Here is a 14,701-nt window from a genome sequence, read left to right on the forward strand (position 1 = left end):
TGATGGACCGAAACCCGGGCCGGCTTCAGGACATCCCGGACCATTGTTTGAATCACCAACGCTTTCTCCTCCAGAAGAAACACCCTGTGCACTTCTGTGTCGAGGATCATTCCCAGAAAAGACAACCTCCTGGTCGGCTCCAAATGTGACTTTGGAAGATTCAGGATCCATCCATGTTCCCTGAGCAGATGAGTCATGAGAATAATGGACTGCAACAGCTTCTCTTTGGACGATGCCTTTAATAGTAGATCGTCCAGATATGGGATTATATTCACCTCCTGTCTGCGGAGGAGAACCATCATCTCCGCCATCACCTTCGTGAACACCCTCTGTGCCGTGGAGAGGCCGAATGGCAGTGCCTGTAACTGAAAATGACTGTCTAACAGTGCGAATCGGATAAAAACCTGATGCGGCGGCCAAATCGGAACGTGGAGGTACGCATCCTTGATATCTAGGGATACCAGGAATTCCCCCTCTTCCAGACCTGATATCACCGCCCTCAGGGACTCCATTTTGAACTTGAATTCCCTCAGAAAGGGGTTTAGGGATTTTAAGTTCGGAATGGGCCTGACCAAACCATCCGGTTTTGGTACCACGAAAAGGTTCAAATAGTAACCTTTGTTTTGCAGATGAGGTGGAACTGGTACAATGACATGTGACTCTTCCAACTTTTGAATGGCTTCCTGTAGGACAGCCCTGTCTGCCAGCAAAACTGGCAAGCCTGATTTGAAGAATCGGTGAGGTGGGAGATCTTGAAACTCCAGTCTGTATCCCTGGGACACAATATCCTGTACCCATGGATCCATGCCGGACAACACCCAGACGTGTCTGAATCGCCTGAGCCTCGTCCCCACCGGCCCTACCTCCAGGCCGCGCGGTCCACCATCATGCTGAGGACTTTGACGTACGTGAAGCAGGCTTCTGTTCCTGGGAACCTTTAGCAGCAGGTTTCTTGGATTTTGCCCGACCTCCTCTAAAGAAGGTGTTAGACGGCTTGGTCTTTCCTGATTTAGCGCCCGAAAGGACTGTGACGTAGCTGTAGAAAAAGGTTTCTTCGTAGCAGGCGCAGCTGAGGGAAGAAAAGGTGACTTACCCATGGTTGCCGTGGAAATGCACGCATCCAACGCTTCCCCAAAGAGAGCCTGACCTGTGTAGGGTAGGTTCTCCACACTTCTCCTGGATTCTGCGTCGGCATACCACTGACGCAGCCAAAGTCCTCTGCGAGCCGAGACAGACATGGAAGATATCCCTGCAGCCATCGAACCCAGGTCTTTCATGGATTCCACCATAAATCCTGCAGAATCCTGAATGTTACGTAAAAATAATTCAACGTCACTTTTATCCAATGTATTCTAATCTTCAAGTAACATTTCTGACCACTTTACTATAGCTTTAGAAATCCACGCACAGGCAATAGTAGAACGTAATATCGCCCCTGAAGCCGTGTATATGGATTTGAGCCAGTGAGCGTAGTGTAAATTTTGCTATCAGCCGGTTCTTTTAACGTGGTAGAGCCTGTAACGGGTAAAACCACCTCTTTAGACAGTCTGGAGACAGACGCGTCAACAATGGGCGGGTTTTCGCATTTTTTCCTATCCTCCTCAGGAAAGGGAAAAGCAACCAGAACCTTTGTAAGGATCTGAAGTTTTTTCTCCGGGTTTGCCCAGGATTTCTCAAATATAGCGTTTAATTCCTTTGACGCAGGGAAGGTTAGCAAGGTTTTCTTATTGTCAGTGAAGAAAGCCTCTTCAACCTGCTCAGGTGGTGTATCAGCAATATTCAACACATCTCTAATGGCCTCAATCATCAACTGCACCCCTTTTGCAAGAGATGCCGCCCCCCGCAGTACATCTCCATCACCGTCTGCCATGTCAGAATCGGTATCCGTGTCATACTGCATAATCTGGGCAAGAGCACGTTTTTGATAGTGTACGCTAGGGGGCGCTGAGGGAGCAGAACCGAATCAAACTGCCATAGAGTTCTGTAAGACCTGAGTTGCAGTTTCATTTTGTGCAACCCTAGTAGAAATCTGAGAAATCATACTTTTAATAGAGGTTAACCACTCAGGCTTCCTTGCAGGAATCTGCGCTAAAACAGTAGAATCCTGATTACATGGAATGGGCTCATCCTGAGAGGAATTATCTCTGCAGCATAAGACACAGAGTCCCTGGACATAGTTTTATAGAGACAACAAACACTCCTCACACACACAGGGACGGGGCAGACAGAGTTTTACCCCTAAGAATGCCAAGAGAGACACAGAGATTGGAGCCAACCCACACCACACAGTGCTTCAGGATATAGGGAAACCCCTATCCAGTGCTTTCTGTGCACCTTAATAGGTTACACAGTATAGATATACAGCCTCCCCCCCTTCTACAACCCCTGGTACTGTACAAGGCAGCTGGAGTTGATCTGGAGGGACAGCTCTCCTCCCTGTCAGTGCTTCTGCAGGCAGGAATATGGCGCTGAACGCTGCTGGGTCCGCTCTGAGGAGAAGCCCCGCCCACTTTCATGGCGCTACTGCCCGCTCTTCTGAAGATTATACTGTCCTGAGGAAATGTGCTGGCAACGATCCTGGGACCCTGACAGGCTTGCTGGACAGTGTAGGGTGTAGGCACTGGCTCAGGGCGCCCCTCACAGCGCCGCACCATGTACCGCTGAGCCCAGAAGCGCAGTTAGTACTGCGCTCCTTACCCTGTTGCCGCCATCTTCACACCGGCTCCCCGCGGTGACTAACTCGCCACTGATCTTCTGGCTCTGTAAGGGGGTGGCGGCATGCTGCTGGGGTGAGCGATCCCCTATGGCGGCGAACGTTCGATCCCCTCAGGAGCTCAGTGTCCTGTCAGTGGAGATAGTGGCTCAGACCCCGCAGGGCAGACACTACTCCCCCCCTTAGTCCCTCGAAGCAGGGAGATTGTTGCCACCCGTGAGTGGGAATAGTCCCTGCTAGTCGGCATGCCGACTGTCGGGATTATAAGTGGTCGGGATGTAGGGGAGGTATTGTGACCAGCGGTCTCCTGACTACCGGTCACATAACTACATCCCACCCATTCTGTGCATTTGTGCACATAATCAGATACGTTATCTCCTGTAGTCTAAATGAAACCCCACAATCCACCCATTTCTGGCATGTCATAAATGAAATATCCCAAAAGAATGTTACTTAACATTTACTACATTACCAACAGATTATATAAGTAGTGTACATAAATTACATTTGCATCTAAACACATACTATACTGTAATGCTCTTATTTCTTTTTTGATTTGTTATAGGCCAAAAACGTGTTACAGTTATTAGCATATCAAATAAAATAACATTTGGTAGTTTTCGCACATGGGGGGTCATTCCGAGTTGTTCGCTCGCTAGCTGATTTTAGCAGCATTGCACACGCTAGGCCACCGCTCTCTGGGAGTATATCTTAGCATAGCAGAATTGCGAATGAAAGATTAGCAGAATTGCGAATAGAAAATTTTTAGCAGTTTCTGAGTAGCTCGAGACTTACTCCTACACTGCGATCAGCTCAGCCCATTTCGTTCCTGGTTTGACGTCACAAACGCCCTACGTTCGGCCAGCCACTCCCCCGTTTCTCCAGACACTCCCGCGTTTTTCCCTGACACGCCTGCGTTTTTTAGCCAACGCCGGGAAAACGCTAAGTTGCCGCCCAGAAACGCCCCTTTCCTGTCAATCATTTACCGAACACCAGTGCGACTGAAAAGCGCCACAGACGCTACAGCAAAACAGCTAATTTTATAGTAAAATAACTAAGCGCATGCGCTCTGCGTACCATGCGCATGCGCAGTAAGCGACTAATCGCAGTATAGCGAAAATCGGCAACGAGCGAACAACTCGGAATGACCCCCATGCTGTAGTGCACCAACATAAATCTGCTTAAAAAAAACAGTTTAAAATGCAACATTGATTAAGGCAGGCCTGGACAACCTGTGGCTCTCCAGCTGTTGTAAAACTACACATCCCAGCATGCTGTGCAGGCCCGGCGCTACCCGCTCAGCAAGGTCTGCAAAGCAGGGAGGCGCTGGGCTACAGAGGCGCTCTCCCTGCTCCGCAACCATACTGACGAGCAACGCCTGCCTCACTGTAACTGTAACATGCTGCTGCGCCGCCGGCCGTACAGAGGATCTTCATCTCGGATGATGGATCTCCTCCTGCAATAGGGCCCTCCCCCCTTCCTGCTCACTCCTCCCTGAAGACACAGCACAGCAATCTCCAGCATGCCCGCTCCCTCCCCTCCCTCTCCATCACGTGATACACACTGACCTCAGGAGGAAGCAGCGTGAGGAGAGGAGCAGCACTCACAGCCAGCCACACGAGGAGCAGTGGCTCAGGTTAGTGCAGCTGCTGCAGATAAACAAAGGGGGGAGACTGTCCTTTTACTGTGTGCTGGGAGGGGGAGGGAGGTCCTATTACTGTGTGCTGGGAGGGGGAGGGGGGTCCTTTTACTGTGTGCTGGGAGGGGGAGGGAGGTCCTATTACTGTGTGCTGGGAGGGGGAGGGAGGTCCTATTACTGTGTGCTGGGAGGGGGAGGGGGGTCCTTTTACTGTGTGCTGGGAGGGGGAGGGGGGTCCTATTACAGTGTGCTGGGGAGGGGGGGTCCTATCACTGTGTGCTGGAGAGGGGGGGGGTCCTATTTCTGTGTGCTGGGAGGGGGGAGGGTCCTATTACTGTGTTCTGGGAGGGGGGGGGTTCTATTACTGTGTGCTGAGAGGGGGAGGGGGCTCCTATTATTGTGTGCTGGGAGGGGGGGGTTCTATTACTGTGTGCTGGGAGGGGGAGGGGGGTCCTATTACTGTGTGTGGGAGGGGGAGTGGGGTCCTATTACTGTGTGCTGGGAGGGGGGGGGGGGGTCCTATTACTGTGTGCTGGGAGGGGGAGGGGGGTCCTATTACTGTGTGCTGGGAGGGGGAGTGGGGTCCTATTACTGTGTGCTGGGAGGGGGAGGGGGGAGTCCTGTTACTGTGTGCTGTGGAGGGTGAGGAAGTCCTAATACTGTGTGCTGGGGGCGTCCAATTAATGTATGCTTGGCGAGGGGGGTCATTAATCTACTTGTGGAGGGGGGTCCTATTACTCTGCGCTTGGGGAGGGGTGTCTAATTAATCTGTGCTTGGGGGGATCCTATTAATGTGGGAGGGGGAGGGGTGCCCTATTCTGTGCTTGAGGAGGGGGGTCATACTAATGTGTGCTGGGGGAGGGGTGTGTGTCCTATTAATGTGTGCTTGGGGTGAGGGTTCATATTAATGTGTGCGGGGAGGCGGATGCAGGGTAGCGGCGATGTAGTATGTGGGGAGTGTGGTTCAGGGTAGCAGCTGCAGTGTAGTATGCGTGGAAGGGGGCAGGGATAGTACCAGGGCCGGCGCTACCCGCTCAGCAAGGTCTGCAATGCAGGGAAGCGCTGTGCTGGATAACGGCCAGCAACTATGTCAGCGTCTTGTAATGAGTTAAATGAACTCATTACAAGCCGCCTGTGCTGTGTGCGCCACCGGAGGAGAAGAGGAGCAGCGTCAGGGGAGGTCCCGGAGGAGAAGGAGGGAGGGGGACTGGAGCCACAGCAGCGCTATGTAATTGGTAGTGGCGCCGCTGCAGCTGTCCCTCTCCTTCCGCATTGGCTGGCTGGTGCTGCTGTGAATGCTAGGATGCGCTTCCCTCATCCCAGCATTCACAGCGGCGGCGGCCAGCCAATGCGGAAGGAGAGGGGACTGCTGCAGCGGCGCCACTACCAATTACACTGCACTGTTGCAGCTCACTCCTACCCCTCCCTCCTCCTCCTTCTCCCATGCCCGGGATCTGCCAGCACGAGGAACCTGTCTGCATGAGCCAGCGCGGAGAGATGGTAAGTATCATCTATTCTGTCTGTCTCTCTATCTATCTCTGTGTATCTATCTATCTATCTATCTATCTATCTATCTATCTATTCTGTCTGCCGTAATGTGTAAAAAGGGGACGCTGTCTGCCGTAATGTGTAAAAAGGGAGATGCTGTCTGCCGTAATGTGTAAAAAGGGGCTGTCACACAAAGTTGCATTCAGGCATTGCCCCTGGACGCACCTGTGTGGTTTGTGGGTCCACCTGAAAATGGTGGAAAGAATGAAAAACAAATCTGACTTATTCTCACTTTGGGACCTCTTCTTTAGCTGTTAACATTCGGTTGAACTCGATATTGAGAGTTGGGTACATCATGATGTGTTTGCATTGGTGCAGGTGTGCGCAGAAATCTGCTTATCAAGTGCAATTGGAAAGTGCAGTATACATCCAGTTACTAGTATGGTGATAGCGCCTCTGCCACCTCAAGGGATCAGAGCATTTGTGCAAATACTAGCGCTCAGTTTGGTCGTAAATGACCTTTATTAACTCAGCAATTCATTTTATTGTATAAGTAACACTGTGTAATGTGACTGATGGACACTTTATTGTGCGTTGTAATGTGAATTGGTACTATTCTGTGGTCGAGCCCCTTCCCCATTAAGCCACGCCCCTAAATTTTTGGTGCGTGCCTTAGGCGCGCATCTGTCCCTTTTACGTGTGTGAGGAAGGGCGCAAATTCATTTTTTGCAGGAGGGCGCCGAACACCCTAGCATCGGCCCTGATGCTGTGCCACAGTTTTAGCATTCCCTAATAGCTAAGGTGCTGGTTTATTGAAGTGGAGATGTTGCCCATAGCAACTGATCAGATTTTAGCTGTTATCTTCTAGAAGGTGCTAGATAAATAAGTAGAATCTCAGTTGCTGTCGGCAATTTCTCCACTTCTATAATCCTGCACCTCAGTAAATATACCACTAATAATCTGGAGACTACATTTTGGGGACCAGCTAGCAGGTGGGGTACAACTGTTATATTGCATTAGACGCTGAGGTTGTATGTTTAATTCATACTGAGAAGCAAAATAATATCTGTAAATTGGTTAATTTAGTAACATTCATTTTATACTATTATACTTTTAACATTAACTGTAAGAAAAGAAAAAGTTATAGCAATCTAACTACAATATGGCAAGAAAAGGAAAATGTTCCATTAAGTCATTAACAATATATTTGTTGAATCCTAGAATGCAATAACTGAAGAGAAAGTCCAAAGAGTGAAGGATCGATTTATGTCTGCTTATGATGTTACTTCAGATGGACGTCTGCAAATACAAGAGGTATGTACACCAAAGCTGTGCAAACCTAAAATAATATAATGATATACATGTACAGCAGGCATATCAAACTCAAAATCCCAACTGGGCAGAATAATCAAGGTCTAAGTCTTGTGTGGGCCGCAAGAAAGAGTCTTACAGTATATGCAATTTTCAAAGGGTTATTAGAAAAACACTTACTTTAATGTTTTCTTCCTGATACTTGACATCTCTTTGCTGTCACCAACTTTCCAATTTCAGGAGAAATCTTATTGGATGTTATAACTTTTACAATTGAACCAAGATGAAGGTCTGTCAATCTGGACCTAGCAGGAGGCTTATTTCCTTCCTCCTTGACAGCTTACAATTACTTTTCAATGCAGAATCTGCATCGCAGATGACTCCTCCTGCTCTTCAAGGTCAGACGGGCACACAGTGAGGGTAACTCTCCTCTATATAATAATAACAATACCACATATGTGTGAGCTGACAGCTGTGCTATACCCCTTCATATATAACTGTGTGCTCCCCTCTCCCCTATGTAGTAATAATAATAATAATAATAATAATAATAATACTACCATATACATGTTGAGTATCCCTTATCCAAAATGATTGAGACAAGAGGTATTTTGGATATGGGATTTTTCTGTATTTTGGAATAATTGCATACCATAATGAGATATTATGGTGATGGGACCTAAATCTAAGCACAGAATGCATTTATGTTTCATATACACCTTATACACACAGCCTGAAGGTAAATTTTAGCCAATATTTTTTATAACTTTGTACATTAAACAAAGTGTGTCTACATTCACACAATTCATTTATGTTTCATATACACCTTATACACACAGCCTGAAGGTCATTTAATACAATATTTTCAATAACTTTGTGTATTAAACAAAGTTTGTGTACATTGAGTAATCAAAAAACAAAGGTTTCACTATCGCAGTCTCACTCAAAAAAGTCCGTATTTCGGAATATTCCGTATTTTGGAATATTTGGATATGGGATACTCAACCTGTATCAGTGTGTGCCACGGGCTGTTATTCCCGCTTATACAGTATATCACCACCGGCAGTGCCTGATACACATAATTGCCCCCACGGTGCCAAATAACACACATCCCCCCACAGTGCCAGATAACACATATGCCCCCTCGGTGCATTTTATATATGAGGGTGAATAGCAGCTCCTGGCACACACAGAAACTACTATCTTTCTGAGTGTGCCAGGAGCTGTTATTCCCCTCATATATAAAAATGCTGGCCTCTCTCCCCTATTTAATAATAATAATAATATATAAGCAGTATTATTACTATATAGGGGAGAGAGGACTGCATTTTATATATGAGGGTGAATAACAGCTCCTAGCACACACAGAAACTACTATACTATTTATATTACTTGTTATTGGCCATATATATTTAGCCCCCAGCAGTGTGCACACGCTGTTTATTCAGCGCTGCCGCTCTGGTAGAGCAGTGCCGCCTCCTCCGAACATGCTGCGCCTGGCCGCTGGTGTCAGTCAGACACCGAGTGTCTCCCTGTCTCCTCCGGCGCGGCCCTGTGAACGAAATCAGGTGCCGTTTCATGAGCCAATGAAAGCTCGCGGTCCGGCAGCCAATCAAGAGCCGCAGCTGCCGGTCTGCGAGCTCTGATTGGCTCAGGAACCGGCACTTTAATTAAAATATCAAAAGTCCGCTGTAGTTCTTCTCAGGTTAGAGCACAACCCGCGGGCCGCAAAAGTACAGCATATGGCAGTGAGACAAACATGGTTAGCAATTTGCAGAAGTTTGGATATCACATACAGTAGAGCATGGGTTAGCAAATCCAAATGCATTGGACACGGGTGTAGTATGGTATGCCGGCGGCCGGGCTCCCGGCAACCAGCATACCGGCGCCGGGAGCCCGACCGTCGGCATGCCGACAGCGCGGCGAGCGCAAAGGAGTCCCTTGCGGGCTCGCTGCGCATGCCACGCTGCGCTCGCCACGCTGCAGGCACGGTGGCGTGCTACACGCGCCACGCTATTTTTTCTCCCTCCAGGGGGGTCGTGGACCCCCACGAGTGAGAAAATCTGTCGGTATACCGGCTGTCGGGATTCTGGCGCCGGTGTACTGTGCGCCGGGATCCTGACAGTCGGCAACCTGAAGACCACCCTTGGACACTACTTAATCTAGTTTCCATGTAGTTATCCTGCAGTGGAGTGCAGGACTAGTACTCATATGCAGAGGTGCCGAGAGAGGGAGGAGCAGGTACTAACTACTGGAGTAACCCGGCGAGGGACTTGGTCTGCCTCCCCTCCTCCCTTCCTCATGAGTCAGCTGGCAGCAGCCTTGCTCCCTCCCCAGCGGCCAGCACATGCTGCTATTTGCTGGGCTGCATGGGTTTGGGCAGGTTGCTGTGCCCTGTTAATCATGCATTATATCATGGCGGTATTACTTATCATGGTAGTACATTTATATGAAGCAAAGTATCATAAAGTGTACATTGGCGAAAATATTATTTAAGACAGATTGTAACAATATGAAGACATATATTGTACATCCCAGTAACTAATACCCATTTTCAGATCAAAATCCCAGGATGCGACCCGGCTCAGACCTCTTTCATATTGGTAGCTTATTCCCAGGTCCAGCCGTTCACACTTGACCCGGGTCTTCCGTGACCCGGGTTTATCCAACTTTACAGTGGACGCTTGGAGATGATGTTATCTCCAAGCGCTTTTTCGAAATGGATAGTGCTGTAGAGGAAACGTGGATAGTGCTGTAGAGGAAACGTGGATAGTGCTGTAGAGGAAACGTGGATAGAGCTGTAGAGGAAACGAGGATAGTGCTGTAGAGGAAACGTGGATAGTGCTGTAGAGGAAACGTGGATAGTGCTGGTACCGGTTGCATGTGATATTTTCTGTCTGGGATGCTATAAATAAGGACAGTTATTTTTAAGCAACTTTCAGAATATGAGAAGTTACCCTGATATGCCCAGATTTGGCATATCTGCCCAGCAGTCCCGTGATTTAATATTATATGAATTTGTTCAAATGAATTCATCTTGAGAAAACCCCCCTGTATATTACAAAGTCATACTTGTTATATTGCTATATTTTATTTTTACTTTTTTGTTAACTGTATTGTCCTTTTCCACTGGTGAATGATTCCATAATGAGTGTGCTTCTGTGTATAATTAGATTATGCAAATGGTACTTAGTTTAATACTCTGACTGGTATGAATAGGTGATTATGGCTTGGATTTTTATTTTAGTAGCACTGTAACCTCACATTTCTAACATCACAATGTCCTATCTTTTTGATTATCACTGCATATGGATGATACAGTGCTCCTGTTATTCGCTGTCCATAAATATCTCTCTGGCGATCCACCAGTGAGAAGCATGCCCTGTATTTGGTCAGTGAGTCTGCAGCTTTGAAATTGTGATAGAATTGACAATGTTAAATATAGACTGGGACATAAATTAAATTTGCCTTTATTTGTAATAGGCATGTGCTCTTTTCTACCTCTTCTGACTCCGTGACAGTCTAGAATAAAAGAATCATGGACGTCACATCATGGATCTGTCAAAAAGTGACTAATGCAGAACAGATTTAGCTGTGAGTTTGACAAGGGAGAGACAACACACGTGTCCCCTATCCACCAGACCATCTACAGCAGCTGTACTGTAGGTGCATTCACTTAATATGTGAAATACTCATGAGGATGAACATGCCCAACTGCTGACATAAAAGGAACATTAACTTGAGCACAGAATACATTTTTAATTCCCAGGACACCCTCTACCTGGTTTTGAAGGATATTCACTACATATATTGTCTAGCAATGCAATATTTTGCACAAGCAGTAAACATAATATTGAATGTGTTTATTGTGTAATCCGAATAGCAAAATGTTTAGATGATGTGAGTAATCATGAACATCTAAGCAAAAATGAACATATAAATCCATCTTGTAAAATGTAAGATATTATGATCATTACAGGGAATATGTGAATAAATAATGGGGGTAATTCCAAGTTGATCGCAGCAGAAAACTTTTTAGCAGTTGGGCAAAACCATGTGCACTGCAGGGGAGGCAGATATAACATGTGCAGAGAGAGTTAGATTTGGGTGTGGTGTGTTCAATCTGCAATCTAAATTGCAGTGTAAAAATAAAGCAGCCAGTATTTACCCTGCACAGAAACGAAATAACCCATCCAAATCTAACTCTTTCTGCAAATGTTATGTCTGCCCCCCCTGCAGTGTACATGGTTTTGCCCAATTGCTAACATACTTTCTGCTGCAATCAACTCAGAATTACCCCCAATATTTTAAACCTGTTAGTTCCAAAATCTAGCTTAAAAATATTTTATTTAATATTTTTAATTATGTTCGAAAACTTCCATTTTCTTCTTTGTGCTCTATTGATAAGCAGTAATAGCACACTGCCTGTGGTCAATTATTTTACACCTTTGAATGGTGACCCTACATTCTTAATGAGATCCTACATATAACGCAGTGACGTGCCGTGGGGTGAGGCAGAGCCTTTCCTGTCATACTTATGTTTGTGCCAGAGTTTTGACTGTATAAAGTATATGAAAAATACAAAGAATGTGTTTGAAATATCTTCTTTGCATTATTCTAATGATTTTTATAGACAAAACTCTGTGGGTAAAAAGTCTATGACAGGTGAGGCAGTGCCTCACCTGGCTAACTTTTCCGCACATCTCTGATCAAACCTCACCAAATTTCCAGGAGTTTATACTGCTGCACATGTGTATAATGCCCCCATGTACCCCCATTTACCCTTTGGCTCCTATATTGGGTGTAAATCTGGCTCTGGTGCTAGCCAGTGCCTCCTGAGCCATTTTGCTCACCGCACGTCCCTGATATAATGTGTTTCTGTTATAACAGGGGTGCCCAACCACGGTCCTCACCAGGGCCGGATTCAGACAGGTGGGGGCTCCGGGCAACAAATGTATGGGGGCCCCCACTACTAAAATTGCTGGCAAAGACACCCTTCCTGTGCATAAACACACACAAATTGCTGCAAAAGATACTCTCCCCCCACCAGTGCATAAACACACACACGCACACGCACCAATTGCTGTCAAAGATATCCCCCAGCGCAAACACACGCACACACAGCTTACTGCCAAAGACACCCCCCCTCATGCGCGTACATACACACACATACTCACTCACTCACTCACTCACCCTGGACGCATGGAGCAGCATCAGCTTTGCCGGTGACAGCAGCACATGATGGCGGCTCAGTCAGTGTCTCGCGGAATAGTGAAGGGAAATCCCTGAGATACTAACTGAGCCGCCGGCGTGTGCTGTTGACTGTATACGGGGCTCCCTGGTGGCTGTGGGAAACTGCTCTAATTTAAAAGGCAGGGGTCTGTGTTGCCTCTCCCATAATCTGGCTCTGGTCCTCATGGCAAACTAAGGGTGGGTACACACTAGCATGAGGATTTTCCTTATCAGCACGACTAATCGTCTACATTGTGCAGTGTGTACCCACTATTGCGTGCACCTACGGGTCACATGCAACATCTTCTGGTTGGCCCCGCTGTTTGGCCAACCGGAAGATATTGCTTGCGACCCCGGTGCATATTAATGAAGTGCAGAACAGTGATCATTATGTTGTTCATGAAATCTTCCTGGTGTGTATTTGCAATCAAGCATTGTCCAAATCGAAGGGACTTCGGCATGACCATCGCCCCGATTGCCCATCGTCCAGGTGTATACCCACCCTAACAGTCCATGTTTTAAGGATATCCATACTTGAGCACAGGTGACTTACAGTAATACAGTAAGTAGTACCTCAGTTATTTTAACTTAACCATCTGAAGAATGAATATCGCTAAAACCTGGACTATTATTGTGCGTTGAGGACTGAGGCTGGGAAACACTGTGTTTATAATAAACTTGTGTACAACATTTTTCTGCTTGTACATCAAAGTCATAAAAAAAAATAAAAACGCAGTCACAAGTTCCTCAAACTACACATGGACGGGTGTGGATCATAGGGTCGACCCTACTTAGTTTGACATGAGTTTTTAAATTTTTTGGGTGTCGTTTTCTCCGTAGTCCTCAGTCCTAACTGGTTCCCTAACCCCAGCAACAGACCACCCCAGGTGCCTTCTGCCCTGCAACCTGGGGGGCCCAATCAGTAAGCAACTATGGGGTAGATGTATTAACCTGGAGAAGGCATAAGGAAGTGATAAACCAGTGATATGTGCAAGGTGATAAAGGCACCAGCCAATCAGCTCCAATATGTAAATTAACAATTAAGATCTGATTGGCTGGTGCCTTTATCACCTTGCACATATCACTGGTTATCACTTCCTTATGCCTTCTCCAGGTTAATACATCTGCCCCATTATTCCCGGGCTTGGCTGTTGCTGGCCAGAGGGGGAAAAATCACACAGTGGTGCCAAAATCTCCCTAGCAGGGCTGCCTGGGTAGTAAAAGTACAGTCACAGTCTACTCTGGGCTTTGTAGTACCTTTGCCTTTGTAAGGGTAATTTGACAAAGGGGAACCCCTTGATAAAAAAAAAAGAAAGTACAGTATGTGTGGGGTATTACATCATTGCTCACTGATACATTTTAAAAGATCCACAGGAGGAGCTAATTACTTCAATTGTGATTCTGTGAGGAGACCTGGAAAACATGAACTGTTTGGAGTCCTGAGTACCGAGTTCGAGAAACTATGGCCTAGAATTTAGGTTATTTTCTCAAATGCTAGCCATCATTAAATCTAGGGACAGAACCGGCTCTATCCAATATGATTCACTAGGCAAGATTTTGGCTGGTGCCCCCTAGCACCGCTGCTAGTTCCACCTCTGACCTAGCACCCCTCTCCCAGCACAGTACCTATCACCTAGCAGCACAGATCACAGCAGCCCCAGCAACAACCATCACCCCTCACCCATAGCAATCTTCATCAACAGAGCCCTAACTAAACATTTTGGTGCTCTGTGCCAGCAAGAGCATTGGCGCCCACCCCCCATATTTTAAATAGGACCAGTGCACGTCAAAGGCATGGTTTTGCTAGGTGGGAGTGTGGTCACACTGAGACCAGGCTGCATTTAGCAGAGATCGTGTTTCCAGTAGGAATCCACTCCATGGCTGATCGACAGCCATAGCTAGCTTCTATGGGATGCAGCCAATACAGTCCACAGAAGCTGGAGTCTTTTGCCTGCCAGATCCATTGCGCAGGTCCCATCTGTCTCTTCACCGCATCTCCGGACATGGGTAGCAGCAGTCCCCCACCCAAAACGAACCGCTGCTTATAACATTTTAATTTGTTTTTATTGGGTAGATGAGATACAATACATATATAGACGTAAACTAGGTATAACAGAGAACTTACATGGTCGTCTGAATGCAATAAACATCCCACTCGGGGAGATCCTTAACCAAAACGAGCAAGTTCCGGAGAGCTTATAGTCTCTTCAAAATACAACTTAGACTCATCAATTTTCAAAATATTATGAGATATTATAGATAGACAGAAGAAGAAGAAAACGAGAGGGGGCAAGAAAGAAGATAGGTAAGTAGGAAAC

General features: G+C 46.8%; 1 protein-coding gene across 1 annotated transcript in view; it reads left to right on the forward strand.

Annotated features, from left to right (window-relative positions):
- SCGN (secretagogin, EF-hand calcium binding protein) overlaps positions 1-14,701 on the forward strand; it is a 200,683-nt gene that overhangs the window by 76,954 nt on the left and 109,028 nt on the right. The window contains exon 3 of the mRNA XM_063924967.1: positions 7,062-7,154. Within this exon, the coding sequence (XP_063781037.1) occupies positions 7,062-7,154 (93 nt within the window). The remainder of the gene's footprint in view (positions 1-7,061; positions 7,155-14,701) is intronic.

Source organism: Pseudophryne corroboree, chromosome 5, assembly GCF_028390025.1.
Source record: "Pseudophryne corroboree isolate aPseCor3 chromosome 5, aPseCor3.hap2, whole genome shotgun sequence".
Lineage (NCBI taxonomy): Eukaryota > Metazoa > Chordata > Amphibia > Anura > Myobatrachidae > Pseudophryne > Pseudophryne corroboree.